This window comes from Haliaeetus leucocephalus, unplaced genomic scaffold (genome assembly GCF_000737465.1).
Source record: "Haliaeetus leucocephalus isolate CR32 unplaced genomic scaffold, Haliaeetus_leucocephalus-4.0 Scaffold2, whole genome shotgun sequence".
In the NCBI taxonomy this organism is placed as follows: Eukaryota; Metazoa; Chordata; class Aves; order Accipitriformes; family Accipitridae; genus Haliaeetus; species Haliaeetus leucocephalus.
In genome coordinates, this window is record NW_010972438.1 from 13,166,510 (window position 1) to 13,185,352 (window position 18,843).

The 18,843-nt window shown below is 44.2% G+C and overlaps 1 protein-coding gene across 1 annotated transcript in view; it reads right to left on the reverse strand.

Moving 5' to 3' along the window:
* Positions 1 to 1,611: 1,611 nt before the first annotated feature.
* The window catches only part of TPRA1 (transmembrane protein, adipocyte asscociated 1), a 17,550-nt gene continuing 318 nt past the window's right edge, over positions 1,612 to 18,843 (reverse strand). The window contains exons 2-11 of the mRNA XM_010571815.1: positions 14,198 to 14,405; positions 13,914 to 14,046; positions 11,290 to 11,376; positions 9,562 to 9,634; positions 8,445 to 8,524; positions 7,151 to 7,261; positions 6,666 to 6,726; positions 5,507 to 5,609; positions 4,791 to 4,871; positions 1,612 to 3,714 (exon numbers count right to left, since the gene is read on the reverse strand). Coding sequence (XP_010570117.1) covers positions 3,480 to 3,714; positions 4,791 to 4,871; positions 5,507 to 5,609; positions 6,666 to 6,726; positions 7,151 to 7,261; positions 8,445 to 8,524; positions 9,562 to 9,634; positions 11,290 to 11,376; positions 13,914 to 14,046; positions 14,198 to 14,385 — 1,152 coding nt within the window. The 5' untranslated portion in view covers positions 14,386 to 14,405 and the 3' untranslated portion in view covers positions 1,612 to 3,479. The remainder of the gene's footprint in view (positions 3,715 to 4,790; positions 4,872 to 5,506; positions 5,610 to 6,665; positions 6,727 to 7,150; positions 7,262 to 8,444; positions 8,525 to 9,561; positions 9,635 to 11,289; positions 11,377 to 13,913; positions 14,047 to 14,197; positions 14,406 to 18,843) is intronic.

Genomic DNA, 18,843 nt, shown 5'->3' on the forward strand with positions numbered 1-18,843 from the left:
CTGTGTTCTCCAAGAGCCTAAGGACACTCACCAGGGCCCACTACCTGCAGGACACTGATGTGGAAGCAGCCATGATAATGGTGGAGGAGCTGTACAGCAATTTAAATGTCCTCTCCACCTACACAGGAGCAGAGGATGCCATCAGAGTTAACTAGAGTGGTAACACCTCCTAGGGCAAAACCCAGAGGTTTCTCTGCACGGAGCCTGGAAGGAGCTCCAAAAGGTTTTATTGCACAAGGGCAGGACCCAATCCCAAGGTAGAGACAAAGCTCACCCCACTTCCCCAGCCTGTAAACCCCCACCAAAGAGAACCTGATGGGTGCTGATTACTGCCAGCATGCTTAGCTATTACTCAGCAGCTATCATGTCCTCCCTGCAGCCAGAAAACTAGTTCTGACACACAGGGTTCATTTCAGAACAAGAAATAAGCAAGAGTCAATTCCAACTTCCACATAAGCCTTTTCCCAAGCAACAAAGATATCCTATAGCAAAGACCCCTGATGCTAGACGTGCCCAGGAACAGCAAGATCTAGTTACCAAGAGAAGAGTCAAAGGCTTCACTGACAATTATTTAGACCTGGAGACCAATCTGCAGAGTCATCAGCTGTCCTAGTAATAGCCTTCCAAGAAGGAAAAATCCATCTCTGACAAAAGGACATCATGTTATTCCATTATTATCTGCCATATTTGTTTAGGGATTTAAAAAAAAAATCTGAAAGTTATTTTTTCTCCATAACATGGATCATTTGAGAAAGAAAGTATGACCATTTATGCCAAACAATTTTATTTCTTTATCTTACAAACAAAAATATACATTTATTCTATTATTTTCTCTCTTTTTAACCCCCCCACACATATCACACTTCTGCTCAAGGACCATTTTGAATATGGCCCATAGCATTATATATACATAAAAATACAACAGGAGGAAGGTCAGTCCATGACCTAGCGCAGAAGCTCCTCAGCAGCAGAACATGGGGCACTCCAGAAATACTGGAGTCCTGCCAGCAAAGGACAGGATGGACATGTCGACCACCTGCACAGGTGATCCTTCAGCACTGAATTCAGCTGATAAAAAGGCAAACTCATAACCTGCTCTTCACATCACCAAGGAGGGCAGGTAAGTTCCTCTCGGTCAGGGTGTTGAGAGTCAGCAAATACTCCTTGGGACAGAAAAGCAGTTGCTCCTTTATTTCTCAACTGCTTTAAGACCTTCACATCTCTTGGCTCTGTTCAAGGCTCACCAACTCCAGGGAAGCTTTGCAGGTTTCCCCACGCTTTCTAACAGCAGCTCGGGATCAGTGTTGTAAGCAGCATTAGGAGCAGCAGCAGGGAAATTCAGGCACCACGTCATCCATCCCTTTTAGAGTAAGCAAACAAGCGTGGCTCAGGCCAATTCACAGCAAGTGACAGGAGGAGCATGGAACACTTCTCTAATGTGGCAAGGGCTGACTTGGCCAATTGCTTGTCCAGCCTTTGCATAGTCATTGCACAGAGGGGAAATGTGAAAGGCTGTTGAGTTACATGAGACAATTCAGCTCTCGCACATAGACAAAACTTAAGCATTTTTTCCTCAAAAGTAAATTTAAAAAAAAAAAAGGGGGGGGGGGGTTTGTTTTCAAGGTGCCAGTGCTACTTAGACACCTGCAGGGCAAAGTCCGCAGGCGGAACAGAGAGGCTGCATTGCTCATTAACAAAAAAAGATAAGCAAAGGGCCTGCATAGTTTTGGCAACCAATTTGAACTTCGTGTTCTTACCCGAACTTTCTTTCCCTATGGTGGGAACACCTGGTAGCAAATGCTTTCCTCTACCTGCTCATGATCCAAACTAACACCTCCACGCTGCACCCTGCATGACTACTTCCCAGAAACTCTTACTTCAATATTCTTCAGGAACAGCAGTGAGTTGGGGCAAAGATTCACACAGTCCCCAAATGTTTCAAATTCCCTCTTTCTATCATCCTTACTGGAAAGTTGCTATTGCTTATAGCAGACTTCCACCTACCTGGAGGACTCAGGTAGGAAAGCACCCCCTAAGCTAGAGGAATACACCTCTTCATCCTTGGAGAGCACAGTATGTCCCAGAAACCAGCCTGATGCAGCTTTCGGCTGAACAGTCCCTGGACTGGAACACAAGCCCTTGAAACCACATGCCAGACAGCTTGGACAACAGTAGTCCCTTTTCCGGCACAGAAGAGGTTAATAAGAAGTTCCAGATAGTCTTTAAATGCATCACACTCCACATGCACATTAAGTATCTTCAAACTATTGAGCCATAAAACCTATTCAGTCTAGCAGAAGTCTGGGGATCTGAACTGAAACGTAAGAGAAGGACACTGCCAGAGAAACCCATCCATCTCCCACTTGCCTCCCAACTTAGAACACCAGCCAGCTTGATTCTAGCATGCCTATGGTGTTTGAGAGGTTCCAGTCACTAAATACTGACAGCTCGGACTCATCATGGGCTTCTGCTCTGCCTCAAGCACCTGAGCGTCTCTGGAGCCTTCATCTGCAGAGTCAGCTTCCTCCTTCACAGCACTCACCAAGACCCTGCCAGAGCCATAGCCATGAAGCAGGGTGCAGATGGAGAATGCACCTACCTCACAGGTTTTATTCTTGAAACTCAGCCCTGATTCAGTGTTGTTACTTAGATTTTCCTGTGAGCTCAGATGCACAGTCGTACAGCCTCCATAGACTGTTTCACAGCTATTTCAGCTCAGCTAGACAGCAGCACTGTCTGTCCTTCTGCCTCCCTATTGTTCAGTCAGTTCACATCCATACTGCTAGCTACTAGCCCCCCAAAATGCTCCCAGGGCACAAAGAACAGTTCATTCCTCTTCATACCTCTCTTCTCCTCCCCACACACTCGGAACACTCCTTTTAACCCCTAGCAATTGCAGTTTATGATTTTCAACAGTATTAGCTGAAACCAGAGATGAGCCCAGCTGACCAGCTTCGCTCTTCAGACACTGCTGTCACCACCTATGCTGTCGCATTATAACAAGACCCAGGCAACCATGCTGCTTGAAAAAGCCCAGGAAGACTATCTTTGGTTTCAACCACCAAACTCTTTCTATATATGTACAATACAGCAGTTAAATCAAGACCGTCATCCCTAAACGCCATTCCCCTAATTGGCAGACAAGTGCTTTCAGTCATTGAAAAGAAAGAGGTGCCAGTCAAGCCTGTCTTCTGGGTCACATTCACATCTGGAACATGGAGGATCAGGAAGATTCAGTGTTTATACGTTTATGAACAAAACTGTTCTACATTGTTCTCAGGTAGCGACAGAAAATGTTCTTTCCAACAGGATTTGGGCTGCCAACTTAATTCCACAATAGGTTTCGGAAATCCTAAGGAAGAGAGGAAAGCCATGGCAGATAGCCAAGGACAGATTTCCAATGGACATCCTAACAGCTGTGGTATCAGGGAGTTTGGAAGGAAAGTAAGGAGGCATCATATGAAGTGGGTAGCTCTGCCTTAGGCATTGATGGCTTTCCAGCGGTCACTGTCCATGCTGTTGATGCTGCCCACATGATACGGCATAGAGGCCACATCATCCAGGTAGGCTGTGGTGTCAATCTGAGTGCTCGAGTAGAACCCAGAATCCATTCCTTCCTTCTTGGCAACGGCATAAGGGTGGGGTAGGTGCACATCCACATCCTCAGGTTCATCCACCTGACATTTGTAGGAGAAAAGGATCTTCGGTTCAGACCTGGAGTGATTAAAGATTTAAAATACATGCTTAAGCAATGTAGTATCACAGCCACTTATCCTTAACTGAAACTCAGCAGCACTAAGAAATTATGTATTCAGACCCTAAAAACTCTTCACACTAGCTTTCAGTCCTGAAATATACCTAGCAAAGTAAATTGCCACAAAGTAATGCTAAATGTAGTTTTGGATTAAGTCACCTAAGAGAAATAAAAATGGCAGAATCTTGACTCTAGTGTGGGAAAGGTGTTCTCATCTTTGGGAATTCTGAATTACTGAGGGCAACAGCATCCAAACACCACTGGACTCCACAGTAGCCTGGTTACTGAAACCAACAGAACAGGAGTCCACCTCAAGTTCCACCTGTGTGCATCAGGAAAACCAAAATAACAAACACTTGTGAATCGGCAGTTTCCATCTCTAACTCCAGACACTGTTCCCTTCTGATTTCAGAAGGCAGCAGAGGCACATTTTGATATTTCAGGAGTACTTTATGTTCTTAGTTATTTTAAAGACTGCTGTTTCTTGCTTATGGACAAAAAAAGCTAAAGCCTACACTAAAACACCCGGTTTTTCTGACCAAGATGCATCTCCTCTGAGTAGCCACACGGTGGCAATCCGGACCCAGGAATCACACTCCCAAGTGCTTTTAACTGGTGACTCTTGGGCCCATTGTAGAGTCGTCCTCAGCCAAAGAGTTACCTAACCCCTAGATCCTTTCTACAAACCTGTCCCAAAACCCACCCAGAAGACCATTTAACCTTCCAGGACTCAATCCCTCACTAACCATTTAGTTAACTTCAGCAGAAAAACTTTGTACTAAACAGGATGCAGACAACAAAGAAGTCATCCTCCTAAATGTTTGAGAGAAATATAGCTATCAGCTCTACTTCGCGTACAGAGGAGTCTTGGATAGAAGCAAGCAGCCCTAGGTCACACAAGAAAAACTTCAAGGCCAGAAATTAAAAACTGTTTCCCTAACTGGCATTCTAGCCAATGCCTTTATTCTACAGATGGGGAAAACTTGAGTGCAAAACAATTAAATGGCAATATAAACTCCTGTTCCTGGCTACTCACCCAAAGAAGCCTTTCAGGAATGCCACATAGATGAGAGGTGCAAAGAAGCTGAAGTAAAGGAACGTGGTAGCATCAACACAGCTGTCAACAGCAAAAGGGAACATGAAGGAATTTAGCACTCAAGCACAATATGGCTGGAGAACACCAGTCACATCCCCCCAGAATAATCCAATTTCCCTCCAGAGTGTCCAAGCAAAAGACAGTAAAAGTCTTGTGCTAAACAAATTCAAACTGATGCAAAGTAACAGTCATTGCCATCAACATGTGTCACTGCTCCAAGACACTCAGAGGGAACATTGCCAAGACCCAAGGTCTGACCAAGAGCACAGCCTCAATGCTCCCAATTTTGACTCAGAAATGACACTGATCCCTGCAGAACAAGACTCCAGACATAAGTAAGGATTATCTCCATGCCATTTCTAGCATTCCTCCCTTATTACCTACGAAACATGAGCCAATGGCCAGGCATCAGCAGACTCAAGCTATTACTCTCACTCACTACCTCAAGACCACTGCAGAGCATGCAGCTCCACAGACCTCTCCACCATGCGTTTCCTGACCACTTAGAGGTCTTTCGGCACAGAACAGAACCAAGAGCTTTACTCCTTCTTAGGAACACAGCACAAGTTTGTTTTCTTGGGAGAGGCAGTGTTGAAGGACACTAAAATGCAACATGAGAAACTGGGCTGCAGGCCTCCTCCCCCAGCAATACATACCATAGTCCTTCTATGATATCCACACAGAGGAGGGCACTGCCCAGGCCCTGCACCAGGTTCAGCAGCGCCAGGATTCCAGCATAAACATAAAAACTCTTCCTGGCTGTGGGAAAGACATGGACACAGATGAAGCTCAACCTCATATGCACCAGTCTGGTCCAAATCTGTTTGATGGAGATGGCAAACCCAACAGATGCATCTCACCATCTTGTCTGCTAAAGAGCTCCTGAAGAATTAAGACTGCATTTTCCTGTCCCATGCTGGCAGGACTGATGGAGGTATAGTGGACTAAACCATAACCTCCTGTATATTATACACACACACACAAGATGGGTTTTGAAAACACATGGTCATGGCAACACATGCAAACATTTTATAGGCAAGCATCTTGAAACAGTGTCAGTCACATAACTGAACCTAAGAAAAACAAACAAAAAACCCCCAGCTGAAGCAGAAGCTGTGCCCTTCCAATGTACAGCACTAACAAAACTGCTCAGGAGACCTGGACAGGAGCAGCTGGGTATGCTGGACACTAGGCAGACGAGGCCCAGGACCACCTGCTTGTGGCATGTGCCACACATATCCACTCCCTCAGGGTAGCCACACATAGATGCCAACACTACTTAGAGAGAGAACAGCCCAATGCAATTATCTTAGTTACAGCTTCTCTCCCTACTCAAGAACTGCAGATATTCTGTAACAAAGAGAAAAAACAGAGAAGCATCTTAATAAAGTAAATGCCCAGATAAAAATTAAGCAGCTCCCAATTAGCCTTCCTTTCCTGGGGATGACCAGCATGTACACTTTAACATCATACATGCATTTCAGAGGAAGCCACTATTAAGAAGCCATTTCTCATGGCTCTGAAGATTATATATTTACATTACATCTGTATCATTAATTGAGCAGTAGATCTTGTTTTCTTAATGTAATTGTTTAGCTACTGAAGGAGCAATGTAATTGCTCTTACTCTGCTCTCCGAAAGGCACAACATACTATTTGTCCAGGGATAACTTATCAGTCCTTTGCCATGTATCTGTACCCTGAGACAGAGGGGATGTATCTGCAGCACAACCACATACAGGAACCTCTTACTCCCACCTATGTTTTATCCTGTCAATGTCTCCATCTACACTATGAACACACCACAGTCACTTACAGGGCAAAGAAATCCGGTCTTTCAAAGGAGTTTTTGGAAGAATCACCACCAAGGAATAGACCTGTTGAGAAAAAGAACTGTTCCACAGCTGCTCAGCAACTGAACTCAACAATCTCAGCAGGGGTGGTGTGTGGTGTCACACATTCCCTAGATGTCTCAGGACAGAGGCACAGACCCTCTGATATTAAACCCAGTGCAGATGGCAAAGGCCCCACACCTCACCCCCAGCAGCACAAAAAGGCTGGTCACTGATAAACAAGGCAGTGAAGAACATCTAAGTTCAGCTGGAATTCAGCTGCCACAGTTTACGCCACTCCCACCACACCTTTATTGCTTCAGCTTCCCTGCCTCATGAGAAGCATCAATGTTGCACTGTATCAGGCAGTAGAAGGAACTAGGCCTTATTACACACAAATCATCTTCCTTACCCCATTTAGAAAATACAAAGAAGCTATCAGAGTTCATAACACATGCCCAATACTTACCAGAAAGAAGAAACAGGAGCTGGCAAGCCAGAAGTGTCTCCCTCCATGGCCATAGATATTGAAGTCTTCTGCTGAGAGGTGGGCATCAGGGTACAGGATTTCCAGAGTGCCCTAGGACAGAAGTAGCACCAACATGATTCTGTTATAGGCAGCACCCTCACTAGAGTGGTGTGTCTGGACAAGGGAGACTGTATTTAAAGAAGTTCAGACAACAGCTGTCCCTGCCACCTAAGACCCAACCAATGCCCTGCTTAGGCCAAGTTAAGCTCACACAAGAAAAGAAGAAAAAACTGAAGACAAGAAGTGAGGGGAAAAAAGTGGCAGGAATCTGCATCTAAAGGAAACCAGCATCAATGACGTTCCAGAAGAGAGACTGAAAGGATAGGGGATGCAAGCAGTTGTCTGAAATAGACTTGAGTTCCATTTCTACCTCTAAAGTAGACCTTTCCTGCTGAAACATCCAGAATATAAAAGCCCCCACTTGTGCAAGAGTTGGGAAAGGACAGTCTCATTCACTTGAATTCTTGAAAAATGGATTGAACAGAAGCTACCATACAGACAGTGGAGAGAGAAAAGTGCTTGTAAGCACTACTGAACCCAGATACAGCTCAACCACTTGATATTAACGAGGCGCCTCCAGCTTTATCATGTGGTAATGATCAGCTCACTGCCTCCACAAGCAAGAGCCTGGTCATGGAACAAAGATCTGTGTGTTATTCTGCCACTGCCACAAGTACAGAGACACAGGGCTGACCACGTACATACCAAGGAGGAGAATAAACCCAGACACATACTGCATTGTTCAGAGAGATGGAGACACAGCTAATAAGCTGAGCTAGCAAGCCGGCTGCTAGTTTGAAGGGAAGCAAGAGCTCTCAGCTCTCAGAGTCAGGAGACAAGAGGCCCACTGCACTGCCCTTATCTGGTAAGCACACCTCAGGTCTTTCCATCTAGTTTTCATGGCACTTGAGGCTAGATTCAGAACTTGTGGCTCAGGTGTGAAAAAACTCTCACTACTGTTCCAAGATTCACTAAACAAGGCAATCCATCTAAACCTCATTTCATTTCTTCACCTTGGCTGAGCTGTTCACGCCATAAAGAGGACAGGAAGATACGGTCTGGTGTATGCTCTGGGGATCCTCATACATGGTGACAAGCATCCAGTCTTCCCCCAGAACCTCATCCAAAGAGCAAAGCTGCGACTTTCCAGATAGGAGTCCCACACCTAGCTGCCTAACTCCAAGCAAAATCCCCTCTTTTGCAAAGACTAAATCTTCTGCTCCATTGTACTCACCTGGGTGACAGAATATGCCAGAGACAGGACTGTAGTAATTGCCAGAACACGTTTCACACTCGACTTGCTCTCCAGGTGACCTGGAATTCAGGAATACAGAAGTGACTTAGGATGTGATCCCAGCCCTGGTAAAAATAATTTCTCTCCAAAACAAATACAGGAAAACATTTTTATTTCCAGAGGCCTTCAAGGGAAGGTTAAAGCTCACTTAACTGCTAGAAACTGCTTCGCTGTTTGGAGTTGAGCCTTTCACAGACAAAGTAATACTTAACAAAACAACAGGTTTTAATTTGCTTTCCTCTTGCCCATACTAATATAGAGAAAGTAACTAAGTCCTTCCACTGGGGTTACCAAAAAAAAAAAAAAAAGTCAGGAATTAATCCAGTATCATGTACATTGAGATGTTGTAATGTTTCTTCTCAGGAAAAAAAGTTGATGGGCGAGTGGGTGAGAGCAGGGGAGAAGGGCTTACATAATTTAGAGAAATCTGCACTGGAATATGCTGGAGCAGACAGCCTCCAGAAGCTCCTTCCAACCGAAATTATTCTATGAGCTCCCAAAAGATGAAAGAGCTAGTGCTCAGATGTCCCACTGGCAGATGCAACAGTGATGCCTACCAATCCCTCTCCTCTACCTCTGACCCTCAGGAAGAGGTGCTCCAAACAGCATTTTCGCTTGTACAACTGAAAAAAGTAGAGTTGCAGATTGCAGGTGCAGTTAAAAGCATTTGAAGGAAGCCAGGATGGAATCAAACCAACCAAGGAGGGGATAGAAGGACCCCCAAAGGAACCATCTTAAATAAAACAGGGTTGAAGCAAAAATCAGACTGTTGATCTTTGCGTAAGTCATCTTCACCTAAGCTGTACACACCTGCAGCACATGCATTCAGGACAAATAAAGCACATATAAACCCTGAAATCGCACAAGCCATAGATCTGCAAATATAATCAGGCTTTCAGCCATTTCTAATTAAAAATCCCCAATTTGTCCTTTGTTTTTACTCTAGGGCTCCTTCACTTTATAGAATCAGCACCTCCACAAACTTACAGATGCAGCCTCTGTGTAAAGAAAGGGAATAGGAAACATTCAAAGCACTCAAAAACCTCCTGACACATACCAAAGGCAAGGCCTAGAATCACCACACTGAGTTCAATCGCCAGAAGGAAGAACCTTGTGATCTCCCACAGGATCTGAGGGATAACAGAAACCAGACAAGCATGATTAGATGGAGCCAGGAACCAGCTGGAAATTAATACAGCAAAACTCCACTCTCTGCTCCAGGAGATGGCAGCCTCTGAATGAAGCAGGTCATTTCCACAAACCCTCCTCATGCTTTGTAGGGATACTAATTATATGCTTGCTCCAAGCCCTGTCCATGCTTGTGAAACAGAGCAGTTGTGTGGGAGCAAGCAAATAGCATGACTACAGAGAGAGGAAGTTACCATGGTTTGCCACACTTGAGGATCTGTCACTTGTCTTGGATGTGTTCTTTCTGCTGTACTCCCAAGGAGCACAAACCAAAGACTACCTCAAAAGTATATTAAACAGGGCCAGTTCTTAACACAGTAGATTCTGCAGCACAGTTATGACTGGACAAACTCAGTATTCTGCACTCCTCCAAAGCTACTGCTCCCTAAATCTGAAGTAAATTCAACTCTAAAGCCCTCCCCACTTCCAGCTTGTTATTTTCATTCCCATGATTTATTTGGTGAAACAAGACCAAAAAAACCAGCAGGTGAGACAACTTTCCAGGTAGTCATGCAACAAATCAATGGCAAACCTAGAACAAGAACCCAGATTCTGGCTTATTAATACTTTTCCTCTGAACACTGAATGGCACTTTCTCTTGAGGATACACAATATTTTAAGAGGCATTTGATGAGACACTTCTAATCTCAGAAAATACACAGTGTGTGTGAGTATATATATATATATATGTATACACACATATGAATGAGAGAAAACAAAAGAAACATAATAGACATGATAGAACATGTGTTTACAGGAAAAATTGACAGAGTATCTGTCTTACTGCATGACTTCCCAGCAAGGTGCACTTAGCAGCAACACCAGGATAGCTGAAGAAAAGCACCTTCTCACCATTATTCAAGTCCTGGACCTACATCTATTCAACAAAGGCGAATGGAAATGCTACAAACATCCAGCCACTCACAAGCAGCAGTGAATTACAATGCTTTGACAGGCAATATTAAAGGGAAAAGCAAAAGAACCACACTGATCCTAAAGAATAAAGCCAGAAGACCTGTAGTCTGTGGGTGGCTCATCTTCATCTAACAGCTCAAGAACTACAGAGCTTTTTGGTTTAGGTAATATTCTGCTACAAGTCAAATGACTACAAAGGAACAGCATGTACAAAGCTATTTCCTGTTTGCTAAGAGTTCACCCTGCGCTCAGAGTGGCTGCAAGGATGTTCAGACATCAGTCTCAAAAGGGAATTCAGTTTTATTTGCTTTCAATACAAAAGAATTAAATATTTTTCAAAGAGCCACTCAAATATTGCAAGACTAACAAAGGCCAGGTCTTGCCTATCCACTAAAGGTATCTGAATGTTTAGCTCTTGCAAAGCAGAGTCATTCCATCCCTGCAACAGGAAAGTTTTGCTGCTACTATTTGTGTGTCTATTTTAGGAAGTCCATTGTTTTACAGCCCTGGATGTTGTGATCATTTAGATACAGCTATCAGCACAGGATTCCATAGTACACACAGATATGAGTACTGCAAAAACAACACATTCTTCTTGTATGCACATAAAAAGGAAGCCATAGCAGATTGCTGTGATCAGAACTGCACAAAGCAGAGCCTCCAAAATCAGTGTTGTACCTACCTTATCAGCAACTGTGGCAGCATCAGAGGCACTCACAGTCATGGAGACAACAGCACGGGCAATACCAACTAAAGCCACCACAAATACCTACACAAAAAGATACCAAAAGTGAACTCATGTGAAAAGGCACATACGCAGTAGTGACCAGAAACCCTTTTGGAATACCATTTCCAGGTCAGCTTTCAAGCCTGATAATGTGTACCAAGGATTTCCTGTAGCAGATTAGAGTCAATTTGCTGAAGAAGATTCCTCAGGCCTGTTAGATGTAGGAGTACTGGCTTAGAATTTAGGAAGAACAAATTTCCTCAACTGTCAGATTAAACAGCTCTGAAGACGTCTCATTCACTCCTTAGAACAGTATCTTTACAGGCAAACAGTCTTCCCACCCTTCAGTCCACTGGGAAAAACCAGAGAAAAAACCATATCCCTCCAAATTACAAGATCAAGTGCTTGGTATGGCTGAATAAACCAATCACATCAGATAACAGAAGCTACTCAATATCAACTACCACATTTCAGATCTGTGATAAAACTGAAATCTGCAGTTCTCTCACTCAACACTGACAATGCTCAGGAATGCAGAGGAAAAAAGTCAGCTGCAGCCAACAGCTTTAAAACATCTTACCCTGCTGCACAGTGCAACATAGAGATACCCAAGTCAGTTCATATATCATTTAAGCATGACAGCATGGAGTTCAGCAAGGCTAATTTACCAACTCCTGTGCTGTCACAGCCATACAATGCAATTAAGGGCTCAGCTGGATATACCTACCCTCTGCTGTGCAGACTTACCCTCTAAGAAAGCAGATTTTTCCAGATAAAATTCTCCAAGTCACCAGCTAATTCTAATGATGCAGGTATGAGACAGCTAAATCTATCAGAGAACAAAAAGAGTCCAAGATGATTCTAAGGTGGTTGGAGAATGGAAATGACCAATAAGCCACCTACAGCTGAATATTTCCTCCTTAGAGGAAGATGGGATGCAAATGGCATGAAAGAAGAATAATACAACACTCCCTCCTGGGGTAGAAAACTCTGGGACAAAGCACTGACAAAAAAGAATGGTCCCCGAGTATAATGGTGTTCTAGAGCAGCAACAACTCATTGGAAAGGAAAACACACCCTTTTTGCTTCCTCTCTAAGTAGACAGAGACTCTTCACAACCTATTAACTTTGCTTTAATCACTGACTCCACAAGAAAGCATTCCTTCAAGACATGACAAACAGCCGTTTGAAAGGAAATGCTCACAGAACACACTTCCATGCTCATTTCCCAATAACATACTCTAGAAGATCAAACTGAATGAAAGCATTTTCCTCTAAGGCTGTTTCATCACTTTCCATTTCTCACTCTGTTTCAAAAAAGTCAACAGCATAAAGTCAGTTCACTTTTTTCTTCCCTTTGGTTTATCAGGAGTTTTGCTTTTCAAAGCCTTTTGCATGACCTTCCTACTGAGCCATGTGCATTACTGGAAGCATAAAAGAAGATTTAAATCCAGACTGGAAATGGCTGGTAGTATTTTTAAAAGTTTGGAGCATTTGTGTGCATACTTGGTTATCCAAAACTGTGCACAAGCCCAGTACCCACACTCCAGGCCTGACAGAGCTAACAAGGCTTCCCACCAAAGATTCAGTTGAGGCTACTAGCTCAGATTTGGTTTTGATGCTGCTTGGGTTTTGCCATGCCAGTACCCATATGCAGCCCAAAGAAGGATGCCTCCCATCTAACCCAATTCGAACACACATTTACTTCTACAACCTGTACTAATCTAACTGAAGAAAAGCCAGCACATTATGCTACACACTGAGGCAAGGCAAGATCTCAAAAAGCATCTACGATAAAGCTTCTGAATGGTACTTGTAAACGAATTCAGGTAGGTCCTTAGGTGTATTTACCATGCCCTGTGAGCAGTATCACAGTTAATAGGTATGATGTTCAGAGATTACTAACAAGACTACCTTAATGTGATCAAAAGTTGCCTGTGCCTTTTCAAACTGGGCAGAAGAGAACACACAAGAACTTAGATGTTTGAGAACTGTAACTGTACTGCCTGTATATTCTGTTTCCACCTTAAGTAGTATCAAGAACATCATCAAGTCAGCCACCACTTTGCTATGATGGGAAAGAAACTAAGGGGTTTGGGTTTCTACATTCCCAGACTAATCAGAACCCTGTCACATCACTATTTTCTACGGCAGATGACCGAGCTTTTCAACAGCTTCACAGAAATTATTCTCCAGTGTTTCACTTTCACTACCTCAGTGAGAAGCTGGTTTTGTGTCACATGCTACTTACTGCAAGGAGCAAGGAAAGTGTAAGATACTAGATTCCAAGACAACAAAGCAACAAAAGAAAAAAGGAAAAGAAAAAAAAAAATCACCACAGGAGAACAAAATCCACTCAAATCCAGCAGGTATGGTCCAAGAATCTGTGAAAAGCAGAATTCAGACAGTGAAAAAAAAATATCTGTCTACTTCTTGTAGTACATCTTCAACTAAAAATAGATTTTATCCCTGTGAGATCTGGTCTAGGCTCTCTCTCCACTAGTTCAGTGATATTGTTCATGAGTGGTAATAAAAAAAAACACTCACTCATCAGTTCAAAAGCACAGAGCGGTACTCACTAGTATGTAGAATGTAGTGAAGATTGGGCTGGAAGTGACCCGGATTTTGGCCCTGGCAGAGGGTAGCTTCCAGAGAAGAAACATAAAGAAAAGCACATTGGGAACCAGGAGCAGAAGATCCCAGTAGCGGACTCTGCAAAAAGTAAATAAAACAGGTTTTTTCCTGTTCTTCAACATCTAGAAGGGAAGGCACCAGCCCCAGTCCCTTCTCAACCAAACTCTGAGAAAGCAAGCTCCTTCCCCTGGCCCAGGGTCAGACCGTGGTCCCATTTCCTCCGTCTCACCTGGACTTCCCAATGTCCTCATAGAGCAACAACAGGCACTTGTGCGGCACAGTGATGTTGGTGTCATTAATTGCCTGCGTTGTTGTCGGGGACAAAGTTGTCACATTATCCAGTGCTGTCACCAGGGCAGTCGAATGCGTGATGTTGTCAGACGCGGAGAATCTCACAGACATCACTGACTGGAACATCCTGCCTTCCTTCTGGTCCAGGTCAAACACAGCACAAGGCAACCACAGCAGAGACAAAAAGCAACATTAAATCAGCTGTGAGTCAGAGCTAAAAAAACACATCCCTGCCATTAGGCCCCTGCACAACTGCTTCCTGCTTGTTACAGCAAATTATCATTATCTGAAAGACTGCATTACACAATGAAATGCCACCTGCACTTACTATGTACATAGCCATTAGGGTGAACAGTACAAAAAACACTATCTTGTATCAGAGTAACAAGCACCTTCAAAATAGTGTAATACTATGTTGGATTAAATTTTGTGATTTTTCTGAGCTTTGGCAGATTCACAGAAGAAATCAAGACTCAGCAGCAACATATGGCATCATCAGATGGAGACAGAAACCCTGCTATACCAGAACATTAATTATCATTCTAGCTCCCAAGATCAAGAAGTTAATCAATGATTTTATTTCAACTACTGCAAAGAGAAAATGAAGGCCCCTACCTAAAACCTACTGCTGTTCCCAACCCTGCAGTCTGAGAGCAGAGAAAGCCTCACATACTTCTACCTAAAGGGACTGTACAGCCTCTTTATCTTCCAAAACCAACACTGTCAAAAGCCAAGATTCAGCATTTTTCTCCTAACCCTCTGCAAGACACCAGAACTATTCTGATTTTAAGCACAACAGTAAGGCTGTGAAAAGACAGTGCCTAAAACCCTGTTGGCATAAAGTTCTCCAGTTTCTTTACATCCACCAGTCTCAATTGCATTGCCCTTCTCAGACATGGATCAGCATCATCACTGGTAGTTTACAAACCCAAAACCAGACACAGTCCTATGTAATGGGTTTCCTAAGGTCAAACTCTCAGGCAGCAGAGCGCTGTGGTCAGAATCAGAAGAATCTTGGCACTGTGCTTTCACCTGCCCTACCTTACACCTCTCCTGTCTCTCAGAAAGATGAGAAGACAGAACTTCCCATTCCCCTGATGGAACTTCTTTGTACTGCCTTCCCTGAGAGAAGTCACATGTTTTCCACCATCTGTCCATCCCCCAGGCCCTACACTGCTGCGATATTAACTGTCCCTCCAGAAGTTAAAGGGAAACTCTGCTCTGCCATCCATAAAACTTCATGCCCATGCCAAATGGCTTTGGCAGAAACCATACCAGCAGCAGTTTATCCCTCTGTTGGTTCTACAATCACCTTGGACGCTTAAGTGGACTATGTCACACAGTACTTCAGATCAGGATTTAGTATATACTAGAGTTTTGACCCAATTTACCTTACTAAGCCTGCTCCTGATTCAATGTATCACCTTGTGCAAATCCTCTCCTCACCCTAAAACAGCAACCCTCACCCTTAAGGCACTTGACTAGCTATGACCTGAATAAAAACACAAGGTCCTATCACCTCTCCTGGCACTCCCCAAAGAAAAGGTCACAGACAACACACAGATTCAAAAACAAAAAAATATCTCTGGCATCTTCAAGATGCACATTGCCAGAGACAGCACTCTAGCAGTCTGTGTGCTATAGTTAATCCAGGATTTATCTCAAAAAAATTCCCCCTGTTTGACTTTAGCCCTGGCTGGCATGGCAAAAACTGACAGTCTCCATGAGAGGACTCAGAAGGTATTTTCCCTGTGAGGTTCTGGGTGATTCACAACTCAGAAAGAATCAGCACAGCCTGTGTCATCTGTCGAGCTTTCAGAGTTCAGTAGTACCTTCCCCACAAACCGCTCAAGACTGTCAGCCACAGACTCTTCTTTCTTTTCAGAGGCTGAGACTCTTCCCAGGTCTTCTGAGGGGTAAGGGGATCATCCCACCCTCTGCTAACAAACCCTCCCTTTGACTCATCCATGCTGACAGATACTCATTGACCTGGGATTTTTCTTTTGCGACTGCCGTATGCTGTGCTGCGCAAGAGACATCACATTAAATAAACACACACAGACCTGGAAAGATCAACTTTGTGCTGAGCCGGCAAAATCTGTGCCAAAAAAATCCTAGTTCTAGTAGAGGTTCCAGCAAACAACCTTCACATTCCAGACTTATCCCTAGAAGTGTCCTCTCTTCCCTCCAGCTTCTCACTTCTCTGAATTGACACCGTTGAGAATGATTTTCTGTTAATAATTTTGCTCTATTCTCTTCCTATGAAACAGCTCTGCATCTCAGTAGCAGCAAGGACAAGTATGTTCACATTTGCCAACGCAGAAAAAAATCTTTAAAAAGCTGGGAAAGGGCAGAGAAAAACCTCACAGAGCATGGGTAGTATGACATCATCAACAGCAAACCATCACACCCTCGTAATATCTCTTCAGGGACAAAGAATTTGATCTGCCTGTCCCACTGAAAAGAGCTCAGCTATAAAGCTGTGAGAGAATTACATGGGAAAAACATCTTCCTTATAAAAAAACCAAACAGGCTCCATTCTTTTTCCCTAGAAGTCACCACTATCACGCAACAGAAGCGAGCTGCTGATAAGGAGAGGAGTTGGCCACATGTAACTGAGGTCCAGTCACGAGGTTTCAAAGGGCAAAGCAGAATCAAGCTTACCTCTCAGCCAGGCTGCTAGCTACGGCCTGGTATTAGTATCCTATACTTCCTCCCGAGGTGGAATATACACAAAGGCAGAGCAACAGAACATCCAACACGATAAGAAAGGGCAGCCAAAGCTATCAGCCAGACAGCACAATCGTCATGCTTTTCTAATAGCAAAGGCCTACAGCAAGGATGCGGAGAACTGGCCCATTCCTGTCAAAATCACCAGCAAAAATTCCATGGCAAGAGGACCAGGAACTGATGGCAAGGATCCGGCTAGGCTTTGTCATCCCTGGCAACACTGCTCCTTACAGCACACTGTCCAAACCCTTGCCCTGTCTAGTCCAAAATAAATCCAGTCAGCTGAGCATATCCAAGAGATCACTCACCACACCCTGCCTCCATGGGGCTGTTCACTTCAGCCAGCCTAACCTATGCAATGGGTGTAAAATCGCCACGTAAAAGGAAACCAGTACAGCAGTCCTGGTCTCCCTTTTTCTTCTAGCGGGCAGTTCTATTCACCATACACCAGAAAACAAAATAAAATGGTTTTCTACACTACAGCTGAAGTCAAGCTGACTTGGCGGAGGCCTATTCCTCTGTCCAGGCGCTGGACTCAAAAGTTGCATTCAGATCAAGAACATCTGCATGACTCAGAGGTTGCTGTGACAGAGTGCTGGGGAAGTCTCAGATGCACCTTGAGTGAAAATGATTGCCTCTCGCTGAGGGGATGTTTTTCTTGATTCATGGCACCGTAACCATATCAGAGCTCAGTGAAATTCCAGGCTCAAATCACTGGCAATCCTCTGTGCTCTCAAAGCCCAACCACATAAAGGTGAATTACACACTACCAGAGTTTCAGCTCAAATAAAAAAATGAAAGTTTTCTTCCTTTCTGAAAACAGTATCAGAAAATCTTGCAAGTACAGATCATACTAGGGTTAAGATTGCTCCTTAAAGCACTGTATTTGTAGAAGAAAAAACTGCACTGTCCAGAACCCTTTTTAAATACAACTGTTACTTCAATAACTTCAATGCTTAAAAAGAAGAAAACACCTTTTTTTCCCTTCTCTTCCTTTTTAAGATGGCACTTCAAACCTCACTCTTGGTCACAACAGTTGCATATTGCATTTTACCCTTAGAACCCACAAGAAAAGGATTTTCTACCAGTGATCAAGGACCTCTCTTTCCTCCAAGTTCCATTCTCACACGTCTTTCTGAATTAAACTTAAAAAGAAAGGAACTGCAACGCTAAAACCAACCAAATAAAAATACCAAAAGTATCAACAATAACGCAAAACCATCAGACAGAGAAGCCCAGTTCAGGGATGTCTTCCCGAAAGAAGTACCGTCAGTTTTTTGTTGTTTTCTTTCGGTTTTGGTTTTTTTTCCTCTAGAAGGCGGGCGCACAGACAACAAGCAAGAAGGCGGCAAGGGAAGCAAAGTAGCAGTACAGGGCCACCTCCTTCTACGCTGGCAAGGAAGCATTGCCTACTTTAAAGGCTGCCAAAGGAACCAGAGAGCTGGACAAAATCTTAAGTTACTTTCTACCCTTTAGGCTAGGCAAAGGTGCCTCTGGACGCTGCTGCCATAGGAGGACTCCCCGTCAGCAAAGGGAGCATAAATCTGCCTCTCGGGCACCCGCTGAAGTGTTGGCAAAGGGCAGGGCAGAAACCCGGGGAGCGGCGAGGTCTACCCAGGCCGCCGGTAACCTCCGAGCCCATACCGACTGTAACCGAAGAACCGCAGCGCCCCAGGCAAGGCACGAAGCTTTTCTTCCTGCCGGACTCCCCATATGCAAAAAAAGGGCAGCCGGGTAGCGAGGGCCGGGCTGCCAAAGCCTGACAGGTACGCTCAGGCTCCCCTCTCACCCGGGGACGACTGCCGGAGCCCGGCGGCCCCGCGGGGCCTCGCACCGCCGCGGAGCGCGGCCCCG